The sequence below is a fragment of the Pollicipes pollicipes genome, unplaced genomic scaffold (assembly GCF_011947565.3).
Source record: "Pollicipes pollicipes isolate AB1234 unplaced genomic scaffold, Ppol_2.1 Scaffold_7261;HRSCAF=8764_pilon_pilon_pilon, whole genome shotgun sequence".
Lineage (NCBI taxonomy): Eukaryota > Metazoa > Arthropoda > Thecostraca > Pollicipedomorpha > Pollicipedidae > Pollicipes > Pollicipes pollicipes.
In genome coordinates, this window is record NW_023597054.1 from 62,953,639 (window position 1) to 62,970,355 (window position 16,717).

General features: G+C 47.1%; 1 protein-coding gene across 1 annotated transcript in view; it reads right to left on the reverse strand.

Moving 5' to 3' along the window:
- Positions 1–3,115: 3,115 nt before the first annotated feature.
- Positions 3,116–16,717, reverse strand: part of LOC119112877 (uncharacterized) — a 66,996-nt gene continuing 53,394 nt past the window's right edge. The window contains exons 3-5 of the mRNA XM_037237168.1: positions 8,717–8,896; positions 7,892–8,006; positions 3,116–7,409 (exon numbers count right to left, since the gene is read on the reverse strand). Coding sequence (XP_037093063.1) covers positions 7,289–7,409; positions 7,892–8,006; positions 8,717–8,896 — 416 coding nt within the window. The 3' untranslated portion in view covers positions 3,116–7,288. The remainder of the gene's footprint in view (positions 7,410–7,891; positions 8,007–8,716; positions 8,897–16,717) is intronic.

Here is a 16,717-nt window from a genome sequence, read left to right on the forward strand (position 1 = left end):
GTGATAGCGATTCTGCCCCGTTAGCGCAGTATCGCGTGCCCTGTGGGGTTAAAAATTTCACCTAAAGGCAGTAGCTAGCATGGGCATGTGCTCAATGCAACTTAAGCTATCTGATGCACTTGACGGGAGTGTCTCATAGCTTCATTTCCACAAGTTAATGGCTACGTCTGGCGTGGGCGAAGTCAGACCTCTGGCTTTGTGCCCAAGCTCGAAGCCGAGACGACATGAAGGCTATATCGAAGCTAAAGCCGATGAAACTCAAGTTGGCATCTAAAAAACCAAAGCCGACGCCAGGGGCTTCGTATATTTATAAAAATAAAGTTATATTTGAATAAGAAAAATAAAATAGTTGAACTTTTTTCTCCTCAAAGCCAAATCCGAGGCTAGGGTCTTTCAATTTAGAAAAGGTGAAGCCGAAGCTGAATCCATCAATTTCACATCAATAATCCAAAACCAAAGCCGAAAAAAATATACAATGTTGTTTCGCGAATTCGAAATTATTTTTGCCGTCAATTTAAGCTACACGGAATCACAAAATTCAATCTGTATGCACCAAAGTGATCAAGACAAGGCATAAGCATTTCGCATGCATTATTTTTCAGACTGTTGCCATCGTTTTGTGCGTCAGTTTCTTTTCGGAACGGTTGAATCTCCGGCCCTCATCAAAGCCTTCTTGGTCTTGAGAAATATTCGCCGCTTTTTTACTTTAAAGAGGCAACTGTTTTTCTCCTAGTGAATTGCTTTCTTTTTGTTTTGACCAACGCAGGGTTGTAATTCCTATTCAGCTGGTGTGGGGAAGAAAAACGACTACTTAACTTTTGAAAAAGTGGGCCAGAACCGGAGAGAAACTCGCTACTTTCTGACGTATTTTGGGGTAGTTGCGTCCTTTGTCACTGCTCAGCCTTGTACCTCCCAGAACAATTTTGCGGAACTACGCCCCTACGTATAATCATTGCATCATAAGATATTGTTGGGTATATTGGATGATAGGATGGGCAACACTGTTTTTGCGAAGCAAAGGTGCAGCTGCAGGGAGAGAATTATTGTGAAAAGCCGAAGCCAGCGGTTCAAGATGAGGCTGAGACCGGAGTGATTCAGACATCATGCTCGACTCTTAATCGAGCTGAAGGCATAGTTCTTAAAATGACACAAAAACGAAGCCGAAGTCAACTGTTTTAATCAACACGAAGAAAAAGCCAAAGCCGAAGCCAGCCGTGAAAAGCGGCTCAAAGTAGAAGCCAAAGTCGAAGCCACTGAAGAAAAACGGCGTCTTTTCGAAGCCGATGCCAAAACTGACGCCAACTTCGTCTCCGTGCCTGAGCCAAGTGTGCACTTCTGAAAGTTTGTGCGCGCGACTGATCGAAGGCAACAACACACAAACCCTTTTTTGTGGTCTACATGTCAATCATCGATACCGAAGTAAGACCACTAAGGGTGCTGGGTGCTTCGACGCCACGACAATCTTGTAGGACCAACCACACGAGTCCATGCCACACGCTACTCGCATGAGGCAGAGCTGACGTTATGTTAACTGATCTTTTTGCAAGAGATCGATAAACCAAATATATATATATTCCCTCTCCCCACCAACGTCACAAAACATGGTAGGCCCTACTGCCGCAAATTCTGGCTGCGTCTCTGTCTGCAGTCATGGCCAGCGAACAATATCCAATTAAGGGGGTTTTTGCATGAAAGTCAACCTTGTTCTACGCTTTTGGAATATTGCAGCGAAACATATTGTCGGTGAAAGCAACATTGGGGTGTTGTGGGGTAGCGACATGACATTGGGGAGGGGCAAGCTAACAAAAAATACAAATCAACACCCGTGTCACAACCTAATGCGCTGGTGGGGCCATAACAGCCCATGCACAACAGAACAGACCCCCATAAGTTGTAGGGTCAATATGTTCTATGATTAAGTGGCATGCCTGTAATGGATTGCGAAAACATTTGCAGCTTAACATATCTGCAAATTATGTTTTCATCGCCGCTGAGTGCGGCAAACCGCTGATGACCAGCGTCGTGATTACGTGAGGACGTGAGGACAGCGACGTGAGGTGCATCCGCAGTGTGATGCCTCAGAGCAGCGTCTCGGTTGCAGTGTGCAGGGACGTATTCTGCTCGTTATACACACACACACACACACACACACACACACACACACACACACACACACACACACACACACACACACACACACACACACACACACACACACACACACACACACACCACACACACACACACACACACACACACACACACACACACACACACACACACACACACACACACACACACACACACACACACACATATATATATATATATATATATATATATATATATATATATATATATATATATATATATATATATATATATATATATCAGTGACATAATGGGAAATTCCGGACGTCGTTGAGGGCTGCAAGAAAATTCGGGTCGCTTTCTGGTCATTTCCTTGAAGTTCATCAATTGTCTGAATGTTTTGATAGTGCAGGCTCTCCCATCCATCCAGCATCCGAAGCCATACAATTATATATATATATATATATATATATATATTCACAGCGTTTTGGTGAGCGATCCATGCTTTTTTTTGTTCAGGGAAATTGACGTCCATGCTCCAAATAGCTGCGGGGTTGTGTTTTACGCATTAATATCTTATGTGCTGATATTTTGTGTTCTTAATATTTTCAGGCTACATTCTGCATCTTGATATTCTTCGTATCCATATTTTGTAGTCTGCGCTTTAATCGTTGCTATTCTGTGTGTCCATATCATGTGATCTACTTTTTCCATACTTTGTCATGAGTATTACTACGCCTGTGTCTGTCCGGATCTATAGTCCCGCTTTCCTCGCTCTATTTGTATCTTCAAACAAATGGATGCTCACTACCCTCCCATATTTAAGCAGTTACACGCTGCAAAACATATGTTAATAAGTGTTAAGTGTTCGCTGTGTGTTTGTCCGGATCTATAGCCCCACCTTCCTCGCTCTATTTGCATCTTCAAACAAATGGATATTCACTACCCTTCTATATTTAAGCAGTTGCATGCTGCAAAACACGGGCTGATAATTTTCTTCTCTTACGCCGAAGGTTTACCAATCACAACTTCATCTCGTCCATTCGTCATTTAAAGCACGTTAAACGAAATCGCAAAAAATTATATGCTAGAAGAGTGCAACAGTACTGTGTTTTGGTATACTGGTAATGCAAGAAACTTGTCATAAAATATGTATTCACATCGTCAACATATGAACAACTCATGTTTTACAAGCGCCTTATGGTAGACAGACAATGGAGGGAGATACGGTTTTGATTAATAAATGGCAAGAAACATTTCACTGACATGTGCAAACAGTTATTTTGCACGAGACCTGCTCCATCTGTTGGTGGAGATCGAACAGATCCATTGCCGGTCTCGCCACGTTTACTGACTCGGGTGACGTCACGACCCCCTTGCTGATTCTGCATCCGATGTGCTGCAGTACAAGTCAAAATAGGATCGGTGACCCCTGACAAAATTTAGTGGCTCCTATTTTGCAGCACCTTGTGCGATTGGCCTGCTCTGTCGGAACAGCACAAAATGACCTTCGTCATAGCTGAGTCACCTTGACTTTGGCTTACGATCTTCATGTAACGATACGATTTCCATGTCACGCCCAAGATGGTTAAACACCGTGAAAGGTGTGGTAACAATATTTTGACCGGTCTTGACCCCATTTGACATTGTCCTTGACTTAGATATCGCACTATTGACTCATCTCAGTCCATTGGCTCATGACATAAACGGGTGTGTGGGCTGATTGAACGTGATCTTTAAATTTGGCGAGATAGCCTGACTTCCGGATATTTAAACAACATGCATCACGAGTACCAACAACGTACATGATAAAACCACTGGACACGGCCAGAACCACTGTACTTGGGGATGCGGTGTTGAGAAGAGGCCGGGGACGCGTTACTGGACGCCGATTCCCCATATTTCGCCATGCAGAACTTATAGAATGAATTCATGGGGTCCAGTTACCTGATATGACATGAGCCTGGGATCTGCAGCCAGACTTAAAAAGGTTTAATCAGAGGAATCGGTGTAGGGCTGTTCCACTCCGCGCAGAGACAGGTCCGACATAATAGGTTTCTAAACATATTAAACAACATCATCTGAGCACGCTGAATTATTCGCCACTAAGGCAATACACGCAGCGTTTTAACATGCACACTCATCTAACATCTACCTATTTGCTTGAATGCCACACAAATGCCACCAAACGCGGAATCCTTGCGCACGGCGCACGCGGTTTCGTGTCATTTTCGTATTGATTTAACTATCGATCTCTACAGCTCGCAGTTACAGAAGAGCTCGAGCCCGGCTGCACTTGTACGGACTCAGCCCCGACCACGTGGGCATCTGCATCAACAAAGTCTTCCGTGGAGAATGCCCATGTCGCGCTTCGTCACCATTAACAGAGGTTGACGCTCAGCACTCTATTCAGAGCAACGGGGGGAATAGAGTCGACATGTGCAATATATCAACCATGATAAAACTGCAGCCATTCACTATCTTCCACCAGTGCGTATTGCTTCGGTTAGTGTACAAAGCATCACAGGTCAGTCCAATTTTCGCGAAATACTTCAGCATCGCGTGGGAGTGCCTAAACTATGACCACAAGCCTGTCATTGACCATTTTCAGATACCGCTGTGTTATTAAGCAGTGCTTCGCAACGATACGACCAAAACACAAACGCACACACTGAGCACTTCACAATCGGAAGGACTCCACCATTCACGCCCGTTATCATCGAACCATACAACACATGCCATTTAGCCATTTACAACGCGTTGACGCCGAGCGCAACTGACTGTCCACAGACCGGCCGGGACTGTGTGAAGGCACCGTGTTCCACTCTCCACACTCCTACACCACCATGGCAGCCTTAGAAGACGGGGTGGATACGGTTTATGATAACCGTATGATAATACGGTTGGTTTTCAGCGCGCAGCGTGGTACGTATTTTCGCAACAACTCAAAAACAAGTTCCTACTTTACAAAGTAAGTAGATTTATATTCTCTTCACAGGAATGAATAAGAGTCGATCTTGCTAGAAAAAACGTCGGTAAATGTGATGAAACGAGTGTCTGATTCGATTCGAGCTTTCTCCTACGTTATGGACGTTATGGAGAATGAAACTGTGCTGCCGTGAATGGCATTAGAAGAGCTTTTCGTGCCTCTAAGCGGAGTTGTCCTCCCCTTGCCCTGGAATCCCACATCAGCCTATTGGCAGCGCGTATACAACTTTTTGTTCTCAGAATACACGCGATAAAACCGCACACCTTGTCCACACTTTAACCGGACCGATTGTGGGAAAACAGGAAATAAAACAAGCTTTGCATAGATGAAAGCTAAATAATTGTCCAGGATGAAGTGCTTCTATTAAGCAGAGGACGCGCATTGCGTTTGTGTATATTGACACACCTATTTCGCGTCGTGGATGATATTCTAATCAACTTAACTTTATAACCACGGAGCCTCAGCACGCCAAATATCATAGTTCAAGTGTGCAGAAATAAACGATAAGGTAAATATCTGGTGTGCAGAAAAGTCAAACTCTGACGTCTGGTATAGGGAGTATTTTGTAACGTTTTTGATATGTAAGAGCACGAGTAAAAGTGCATCGTATGTTGGCAAATAAAAATACCTATTCGGCTACGTTTTCACGAACACGTTCTAGACCCACAACACAAAACCCCAGCCTCCCATACGTGACCTTTGCGCGCCAGAACTATGTGATTCAGCGGGATGAAACCACTTGACTGCTACGTTATTGCCGCAAAAAACAAAACAGCAAAGACCACCCCATTGGAACAATTGAATAAACAACATACACAATTCAAAGCCCCTTCTAAATGCAAACACTTCACCCTGGAGGATCATGTGTTCTCCATATGTGCAAGGCTTGATCTCTTGTATCTAATTTCTTGTGATTTCTTGTAAGTTGGCAAATCGAAGTGTGAACAATGTGTTTCGCTTTATCGCGTGTGTTCTGAAGAAGAAAAAAGTTGCATATGAACTGTAAACACTGGCTGGTATCTGGTGCCCGTATGACATTTACAAAAAATGACGATGTTAGCAAGGTCCATGACCGCCAGTGCATTCCAGATGCACAGTACCAATCTACTTTAACGTATGTAGTCATTCTAAAGGGGTCATCCAAATTCCATTGAGTACTTACCATGCCTACAAATGCACGAACCCTTCACCATAGTAGTGTCCCATGTCTAGTAAATTTACGTGTGACGTTGTTAGTGAATAAATCAATCACCGCACCTTTCGGCAAAAACCTATCAGCCAATTAAACATGCACATATGCGGTTAAACGAGATGAGCCGAACGCAGCTGCTTATGACATGGTGCTGAGGCGTCCCGTTAACTGTTGTGTGACACTTAAAGGAAGCTAACAAAAAAGGTAAGCAAAGGTCAAACAGCGGCAACGACTTGTCTTCGCAACAAAGCACGGGTCACAACAATAACTACACGCATTATGAGAAGCATTAAGTGATGCCCAAATACAGCGCCGGACGTAACCAACACTGGAAGCGTCATCCCACTTGGGGATGAAACACACACACGAAAATGTCGCAACGCAACATTGACACAACATAGCATGGGTAACAGCTACGGAAAATGTGATGTGAGGGGACACGCAGTCCTTCGACAACTGATTGCCTATCTTAACATCAACGCAAACCGGGTATATCTTTTCATAAATGTCTTTAGATATGTCGGACGGCGTCAAACAGCTGTTCAAAAACAGCCAGTTACCGAAATTTATCATTCGAGCCAGCAGCGTTCCATTGCATGCACATTTCGCATGCTGTACGTAGCCAACATCAGTTCAACGCGATGCTTCACATTGCATCTCCTCCGGAACATTATCGCCTATGTGATCCAGTGACATGACAACACTACCACACACAAACGACGAAACGAAATCAAAGCTCTATAGTGAAGTCCCGCCGGCATATAATGATCTGTGACCAATTGAAACGCAAACTCGAGCACGCAGAAACGAAGCAACGAACTCGACGCTGTCACAGGGGCGCACAAAGCCATGTGCCAATTACGTACTGATAGTGACACCCTGATCATCCAGTTATTTATGCAGACGACAACGATGAAAACAATTTCAAAGCATGAATGAAGGCGCAGCTAGCGCATCCGCGACAGCGTCATGTTGATCGCCGAGCTGCACCCATCCCAGCGCACGACATTGCGTCTCTACCTGACGACCGCCGCGAGGAGCGCAGCGCAGAGGCCGACGCCGGTCGAGACGGCCGCGCCGGCGGCGCCGTTGCAGCCGTCGATGTCGTCACAGCTCTGCAGGCACCCCTTCACGTATCTGCGACGCAAAGCGCAGGGTCAGCCCCCAGAAGGCGACATGGCAAGTATCTCGAACAAATATGCGTGGGATGCGCCAGCCGTGGACACCTGATGTACCAGCTCATGCAGACAGCGGAGTGCTGTCACCACGGCAACGGGTGCTTGCACTTCGTACAGCTGAGTGCTGCTAATGTGGGGGGGGGGGGGAGGGGAGGGGACTGTCACGCGTGGGTCTATATTAGGCGGCGCCTAAAAAAAACGGCCTGAAAATTACCTGACGTACCGCAGAAACGCAGGTAATTATTCAAACAGCCTGTACAAATAAATTTCAAAAGCTGCGTGCTTCACCTCAATATATATGAACTTACATGAAATCAGAACGCGAATTTAAGCCTATGTAAGAGTGCGGCTCAAACGGCGTTTACGACGCCCACCGCCGTCAGGATCGGACCGCAGTGGTGGTCCGTGAGGTGGGCCCCGCCGGGGCTGGCACATGCTCACCTCTCCTGAAACATGAGGCTGCCGCAATGTGACATGCGGATGATCTCCGTGTCGGTGGTGAGCGTGCCGCTGTCCAGGGCGCAGCCTCGCACCATGATCCGCTCGCCGGTGTCCACTGCAGCGGCATGAACGCACACATCACTCACACCCGGTGACGCACTGGTGTCCACACAGGCGTCCACTGTGTGGACAGGCTCACTGCCACGGAGTGACAGGACTGGTCAACGCGGTGGACGCGGAGTTAACCGTCACTGACTCGGAGCGGCACGGGTGTTGTCCACCCCGGCGCGTACCGTGTGGACAGGGTAACCCCGTCACTGACACCGAGCGACACAGCGGTGTCTGCTGCACGTGCGGGAGGTCGTCCACCACCGTGACACAGTGGCGCACGCGCCCACCACGAGCTATTCTCCGTCGCCGTCACTCACTGACGCGCATCAGAGCTGTACGCGCCGTCTCCACAGAACCGAATTGCATTATGCTGAGTGCTACACACACCAGAGCGCATCGGTAATCAGTGCCTGAGTAAAGCGTCTCTCCTGACACCCAGGCGAGGTCTCTCCGTTAAGATGACAGATCGTGACGAAGATGGCAGCAGAAACGCCGCCTCGCGCGATGCATGATCCCCGCTCCTTACACAATTATGCGAATGAGGTATCCTGTGCCCGCGGGCTATCAGTCATTTCACGGTAGTTTTATAAGGAAACTAAGAAGATCGGTTCCAAGGCATTAGTGGTCTTTACGTTTTACGGTTCAAACCAAACCACACAGCTAAAAATGACTGCGTACAGCACACATATCATGGCCGTGACATTTAATTCTTACGAAATACTCCATTGAGCTTGATGCACGCCGTGGCTGGGAATAGTCCGTTTCTGTTTTTCCTGCCTCCCATGCAGGGAGACTCGTATATATCGCCGGTGATGTTATTGTGGAACGTGTCCTCGCACTTCGGGTTATCGCCGTTGTTCGACACGCACTTGAAACAGTCGATAGCAGCGACATCTGGAAAGAAAAGGGTGTAGTTCGAATACCGGCCACTAGATGCGTTACCCGGCACTGCACGTGCGTGTGCGACACACCGCATCTTCGCTCCCCCTGGCCTCATGGAAGCAGTCACGTAATATCTACAGGCCAGTAATTAGCTCAGGAGAACCACCATGGGAAAAGTTCTGGTCAGGTGCATAAGCTGAGTTCTTGCTAATCCGATAGAAGAGTGTAAGGAACAATAGTTCATGTTTCAGGACTGTGTTCAGTGCAGCACCTCCACTCAATCCTCTCTTCCTTGTGGGCGAAATGCTGCATCTTTGTATGCCTTGCTAACAGTGAGGACTTGACACATATGGCGTATGGTGACATCACGATAGAGTCTGCTTGGAATCAGCTCGCCATCTGTTTCAGACAAGACCACTGCCTTTAAGACCACATATAAAATCGTCACCCTGATATGGCAGCTTGTCACTTCGACCGCACTTCGTAGACCTCAGAGACAATGTCAAAACACACAAAATAATTAATGTAAGCTGCACCACTCCCTCACTATTAGTTCAAAATGTAATGGTCCATTGAAGTCCAATTGGTCCAAAAAATGAGCCCAGCGAACTTATTACCGTCATTTTTGGTATGCTTGTGATCAGTTTTCCTTACTTGTTCGTAGAACAGCGTTCTTTTGGTCGTTCGGGCTCTTACTCGCTTGCCTGCCATAAGCGGGAAGCGCCAGCAAGGGAAAACGAATGTTTCTGCTATTGCCTCGTCCTCTATCCCCGCAAATGCATGGACTGTTTCTTGAACCCCTTTAGTGCACGGTTGCTGACCCTCGCGCGTGTGATATCATTAGTGACCGCTGCGCGCGTGCAGTCACCAATCCTGCTGACTTACGCTCATCTCAAGCAAACGCATTTTGATCTGGACTTGCTCAGCCCTAGGGCACCACGTTTTCGACTTACGCTCGCTTACGGCCTCTGATTCTGCTTCTGCTGAGCGATCGACACGACCCGCCGACCTTTTCAGATCGTCTTCTGACAGTTCCTGCCCCCCCCCCCGCCGGCTGACTTTCAGCTGAACCTGGACACGCACGGTTCCTACGGGATAATGCGCTCGGGGGATGAATACTCTTCAGTTCCTAAAATCAACCTCTTCTGGCTCTACAAGCAGCTCCAGGCAATGTGTGGGACAACAAACTTCAAACTGATGCTCCGCGTCCCAGGACACAAGTTTGTCATCAAACCCACGGGACCACCGGCCGAGCCGCTGCTCCGGACAAAGGAGCTCCACGGAAAAACACGTCGTTGGATTCTTGCGCTTCACCCCCTCCCCCCCCCCCCCCCCCCCCGAGACGCTATTTTTTCTTTTGCGCTCCGCTACATGAGTGAGGATAGCGTGTTGGATGACCTTACATCCGGGTGCGTGCACCTGGTCAAGCATGTGGTGGATTTAATACCGGGCAGCGGCAAGGCGTCAGCCTGTCTGCCATGACGTCTGCCCTACACTGGACACCTCCGCCACGACGTCGGTGTATTCCCGCCCGATCCTTTGTGCCGCTTTCCCTGTCAATGCTCTGGTCGCGACAGTAGGAGCTGCTGCATGCCACGTGTCTGTGTACCGATTACACTGGTGTTGATCGCGACGCAAACTCGTCGCGGTGCCCGGTATCGCGAAAGTAAGAGGCAGCAGGGGGTCAAGACTGTTGCGTTATGCTGCCAGGCGCTGTCGGTACAAGAATGTCTCCTCCTTTCCATTCCAAGATGGTATCTGACAAGTGGTACGCAGACTGACCGTGCATCGTAGCTGCTTCCTTTGTAGGCTGTAGCTGGGATCTGTGCACCACGGTCGAGTCCGATCCAGCCAGACCTCGGCCAATGCATCCCTGGCACGGCGCCTGACGCAGCGTCCAGACGCCTGGCCACAGACCTGACCTCTGAACCCCTGTGGGACAGCTCTCTTGGCCGTCCGGCTGCACCGACCGTCGTCAGTGTCCCCCATCGGATCAGTTCTCCTAACAGCCAACAGCGGTGTCCGGGGACACCGACCGTCGTCAGTGTCCCCCATCGGATGTTCTCCTAACAGCCAACAGCGGGCTACCACCTCACGCCCAGCGGCTGAGCCCTGGCTACCTGCTGTGCGATGGCGGCCAGGCCGGGCCGGGCCGGGCCGGGCCGCCGCGGCCGCCGCGGCCGTCGAGGTCGGGACGCCCCGCTCCATTTCGTCCATTATTGTTGTGCGCGGCGGCGGAGCCGGCGCCCGCCCCGCCATCTGTCAGATCAGCCCTGCCGCTAATTTCGCAGCGGCACGCGACGCAGGGTAAGCAATCTCCGTGAGTTGCGGGAGACAACACTGCCGAGACGCGGAGACAACGCTGCCGAGACGCGGGGACAACAGCGTGGGGCAAGGCAACAACACCGCAAAGGCGCGGGAGACAACATCGCCGAAGCTCGGGAGAAAACACTGCACCGTTAAGGGAGATATCATTAATTCTTGACGCACGGGACAACATCGTAAAGATACAAAGACAGCACCGCAGTGTGAGGGGACAACGCTAAGCAGGACTCTGAATTCAAAATTTAGAAATGCTGCAACAACGAGACCCAGATAAAGCGTTTAATAGATGGGTCGTAATAGGCCCCCGTCTATCATACTAGGCAGTTGTCATAGTCTGTTCATAGCCTTGTCCAAACCAGATGCGCTGAGATATTAATGATACATTATGGTGTTATCCCAACATGGGTTCCACAAATTTTGAAAAAAAATTGCAGTTTCGCGTCACAATTAGCCTGTTAGGTCAAAACAGGAGGTTAAGTTACGTTCTTTGCCATCTTTACGTCACTTTGCATACGATCGCGGAGAAAATTACCTAACATCAAGAGATGTCAAGATTGAACCCCAAAGAGTAATTCAAGCTCGTCTGATGCCCTTCCATCGACTTGTATGAATTTGTCATGAGGTCAGCTTGCACTCCCAGTATTCATGCGCCGCTGTAAGATTGATGCACTACGTGCGGCAACCGGGCTTCTGCTGATTTTCAAGACTTAATCCACCGTGACCTTGGTCCTAAAGAAAATGCACCTACCAAAACAGTAGCCTGATTTGAGGATTGCATTATAAGCCCAAATATCTCAGCATCACAAATCCCGAAGGCATGAAACATTGACATTTTTGTGTGTTGTAGTCAACTGTAAAACTATCTACTAAGGCGCTGCGAGGATAGAAGAAACGCGTGATGGTACTGTAATCTTCCTCGCATCCGAGCAGCAGGAAAAACTTTAAAATGTCTATGTTTGGGAGAACACTCCATGACAAAAAGAACACAACGAATAAACCGCAGGAGTCTTTTATAATTACCTACACCTTTACTCATACTTTTTTGATAGCCGAGTCCTTAAAATAATGTTCAGGTTCGCAACCACAACTTAAATTCTGCATCTCAGCCGTCTTTACTCATGCGGCAACGATGTCGTGATTTTATTCAAATTGTATGACCTTGACTTAGTACGACTTTCGCGAAGGTCATGCCTACTCATGACGTTTATCACGTGGGCACTGGACAGTCTGAGAACCAGTCAACAGTAAGATATGGTGCACGGACGCCCAATAACGTGTCTCAGAGCACGATTTTCTACATATTCGCCGTGCAGACGCAGACACTTGTGCACCATGCCAAGTCTCCTACGCCTTAGGCGGCAGGAAGTTGACACTTTTCGGTCAGGTCTATAAGCTTTCCGAAGTCCGCCAACCAGAACATCGTCATCACCTGCTGAACGGTTCGGGAGATAACTCTTGTGAATTGGGAGGATTTGCCCCCAACATCTTAGCCGGTGTTACGGGAACGGTGCGTGCCGAAGAAGTTTACAAAGCTCATTTTCCCAGGGCGAGTGGAAAACTTTAATTTTAAACAGGCAGTTTCTTGATCTCAAAACGCCCGACGAACTGCGATGCTGTCAATTTTGCGCCTTGGCTCTAATCGTACCGCTTTGAACTGAAACACTACTACGATGGAGTGTCATCACCACACACTCAACTCCGTTAAGGTCAGAACTAATTATAAAAGTGCCCAACTAAAACAGCGTAAACATTCCACAGCGAAAGGGATCTGACAAAAAAATCATGGAATTTCACAGGTTTCATAGCCTCTAACTTTTAAAAATATAATCCTCTCAATCTCAATTATCCCCAACGACGAGTACACTGATCTAGACTGCTGCGCAACTTTTCTCCAAATTTAGAAAACAATTTACAGCTTAGTGAAGCTAGTTTTACATCATAACTATGCAGCCAGTGGCTTACTGCCGTCAGCCAATGATCACTGAATATCAGCCTCTTTCTTATGTTATATGAAACCGGCGCGGGCAAGTCAGAAAGATCTTTGTGTTCCAGGAATACTGGGATGCTGTTGGCAACAAACGGATTATCAAGATGAACGAGCGATAGTCCTAGCGGGATAGTGGGCTACCTCACATTGACAAGGGAGCCATGAATGGTAGCTAACAGCATATTTTAGGGAGGAGATTTGCCGGCTCTTGCGTATGGAGTTATCACCGCGTTCCACGGTTGGCCAAATTACCTCTAAAACAGTCGCGCGATAATATCAGATTTGCAGGGCGTGCGTTGTTTGAGTGCATATCTTGCTGTTTGCAGCATTTTATGCGATGAGTTCCATTTTAAAACCTGTTTTGACGTGCGGGTTACAGGACACCCGAGAAAAGGATAAATCAAGTAAAGCAAGCCAAGAGTGATAACACTGCCTAATGGTGTTTTGACCATTTATAAAACTAAAGCCGTGACACAAAGCCTTTGAGTTGTTTGTCATGAATGGAGGTACCAATGGCGATTTGAAAAGGAGGAATCAATGGTGCCAGTTTTAGGGTTTTAATCGAACTGGTGATTTCTCGGCTCAAATCGATTACCTGATTTCGATGCAACATTGTAACCTTTACGTCTAAACAGCCACATATAAAAATTCGAGTGAGAATATACATTAGTTGACAAAAGGAGTATTATATAAAGTATTCTTGACTCCATTCGAACGGTACACTCAAAAGCAGTTCCCGTGAATCAATCAGACAAAGTCAGCCAAACGGACAGGAGGCCTGAGTGGCATGCATTAGTTTATTACATGAAAGACAGCTGTATTTTCAAACGCTCCTGAGCAGTAAGCATGCATAAATGGCGGCCATTTTAACCAACATGCCACATCACGTCATTTTAAGTCACGCCAAGTCATGTCGCGGCATGTCGCGACACGTTACTATATCCCACATCACGTCACGTCACGTCACATGCAATATGCTACATGTTATAATCAGGCTAGCTACCATATTTGGTGTTGACCTTCCGTCCTCTGCAGACCATTCCTGACTTCTTTACCTAGTCTTCATCTCAGTTCATCGCCGGAAAACGGCAATGCCCTCCATGGTGCTCAAAAACGCTATTAAACTCTCGGCTGTAGTCTTGATGGCACTTTGATTTTGATCAATAATCTCGTTAGGCTTTATTTTTGACATTATCCATGGAATTACAGTCTGGCAGAACTTTAAATCATTCTTGAATGAGCAACTATTATTAGCGTTATGCTGAAAGATCAACAAGGCCGGCGCGCATCCAAGGCCCCTCACAAAAAACATTCTATCTCCTGCCCGCATCGTGCCACTGAACTGATCACGCCCACCGACACACAGGACTTCTGCTCCCATGGCACTCTGTCCTCCCGTGTCATGTAAGTCACGACCCCGCTGTCCGGTGATTAGACACCCGCCGCGACCGGACAGGGTAACGCGACCGCGAAGGCACGGCTGCTCAGCTGGCGGTGAGCCGGCTCGACGCCCGCAATACCATACTGGAACGCTAGCATATGGCACTGACGCAACATGCGCAACTGCCTTCTCAGATTCATGGCTCAAGGACGCTGAAGTTTGGTTGAGTGCAAACACTTCGTCGAGATTCGATGGGACTTTTTGTAGCTCTACACTTTTACTGGAGCCTATGGTGTAATGGCTCAGTTTACCATCGCGACATATATAGTATCAAAGAGGTGCAGAGCTCTCAAGTGCAATCGTTCCTGCTGTGGATAAAACAAGGAGCTGAACCGAAAAACCCATGCTGTCCTTATTTTGTGGTGCAATCGCTATATCTGGACGAACAGTTACAACAGCGCATTTAATATGTGTCGCATGCATCGCAGCTTGCGGGCCGTTTTTTAAGCCACGGCATTGCTTGACTTTGGAAGCCATTTCCACCAGTAAGGTATGGTGAAAGACAAAAAGTGAGTAGCTCCATCGAATGCGCTCCCCACGAAACAGCACTCAGAAGTTGTAAAAAAGTGACTACTTTTTAATAAAAAAGTTTTTGGCGAAACCTGGCTCGTTGTGCACTTCACCAAGCGATTTGGCCCAATGGAAACACATTTTCTGGGTCCAAATCCACCTGATTTTTATCTTCGGGAGCGCTTAAAGAAAGTGTGTCTAGTGTTTTCGGTTTTCAAAATACAAGCCCAAGGGGAGTTTTACAACCGTCTATGACTAAGCTTGGTATTTCAATGTGCGTATGGGTCTTGCAACAGTTATAGCTTATTCATTCTCATCCTTTACGTCGATGGCTGTGTGTGAACAATGCTAAAAAATAAACCAATCATCGGACAGGAAAGGACGAATGCACTGGGTTATATGTGGCGAGTAACTGCGCGCTAGTGATACGGCCATTATCTTGGTTGCCACGGTGTTGTGATAGGGAGAGCGTTGGCGGAATACAGTGGTACGCACTTGAAGATCCCTTGCGTAACTGGAGACGGTAAAATATGATACCCTGAACACGTCTGGTGTACCAGCGATATCGCAGCAACCATTTCAGCGCATATGCCTGCTATTTCGAACGCTGAATTCGGTACACGTGCATTCGGAATTCGGTCATTAATTTCAGGGTATAGGGATATAGCCTGAAATATACTTATATAAAAATACCTTTATAGATATGTATGTAGTATACTTATACTTATGTATACTTAAATATATATATATATATATATATATATATATATATAGTAAATAAATATACTTAACCGCCTATTGCCGCTGCCAAGACAACGCAGAACAATCACATTTTCCTAGAGCCTTGTGTAGCCGGTTGACGCGACACAATACTTGTGACTCACCTCAGTATAAAGTAGGTCAACATAAATTAATCGCGATGCGTATCAACTGACCAGCTTTGCCATAAGGCTAACTCTGTACACCCGCAGCCCTTGGCTGAATGTAAAAAATCAACATAATGGCCGCCGCCATCGCTGCGTTCGCAAGCTGCAGTCAGCTCTGACAAGCCACATCCTCGAAAAACCACTGACTGGAGCTAGCGATACCTTCTCAATGATGCCGATGTGTTTAGTAGTGCATATTGCTTGGGGCAACCCGATATCTTCGTTCTTCCATACAAACCAAAGGAAATTTAGGGGCTGTGACAATATCTCGTCAGTGGAGGCAAGTTGGTGGAAACCAATGACACAAAAAGTTTTAAATCGAAGTTCCCTACCATTTTACGTGTGAATTAAAAAATCCCAATTTGACTAGACACACTCCCTTTAAATAAACTGCATACAGAAGCAGGCCATAGCTCATCTGCAAACTGGAAGCACCCACCATGGAAGGCGTGAGGCCCACCTCCAAAAACTGCATCTCATAGCGTTCACTCGCAAATGGTGCACGTTGTCTGTACGTCTGCATTCAAGGATGATTAACACATTTTGAATATATCATCCTCAGTATATTTATAATGAGATGGCTTATATCAATATCTAGTTTTAAGTTGTTGTAAGGAAGGTCATTTTTACTTCGAGTGCAGGTA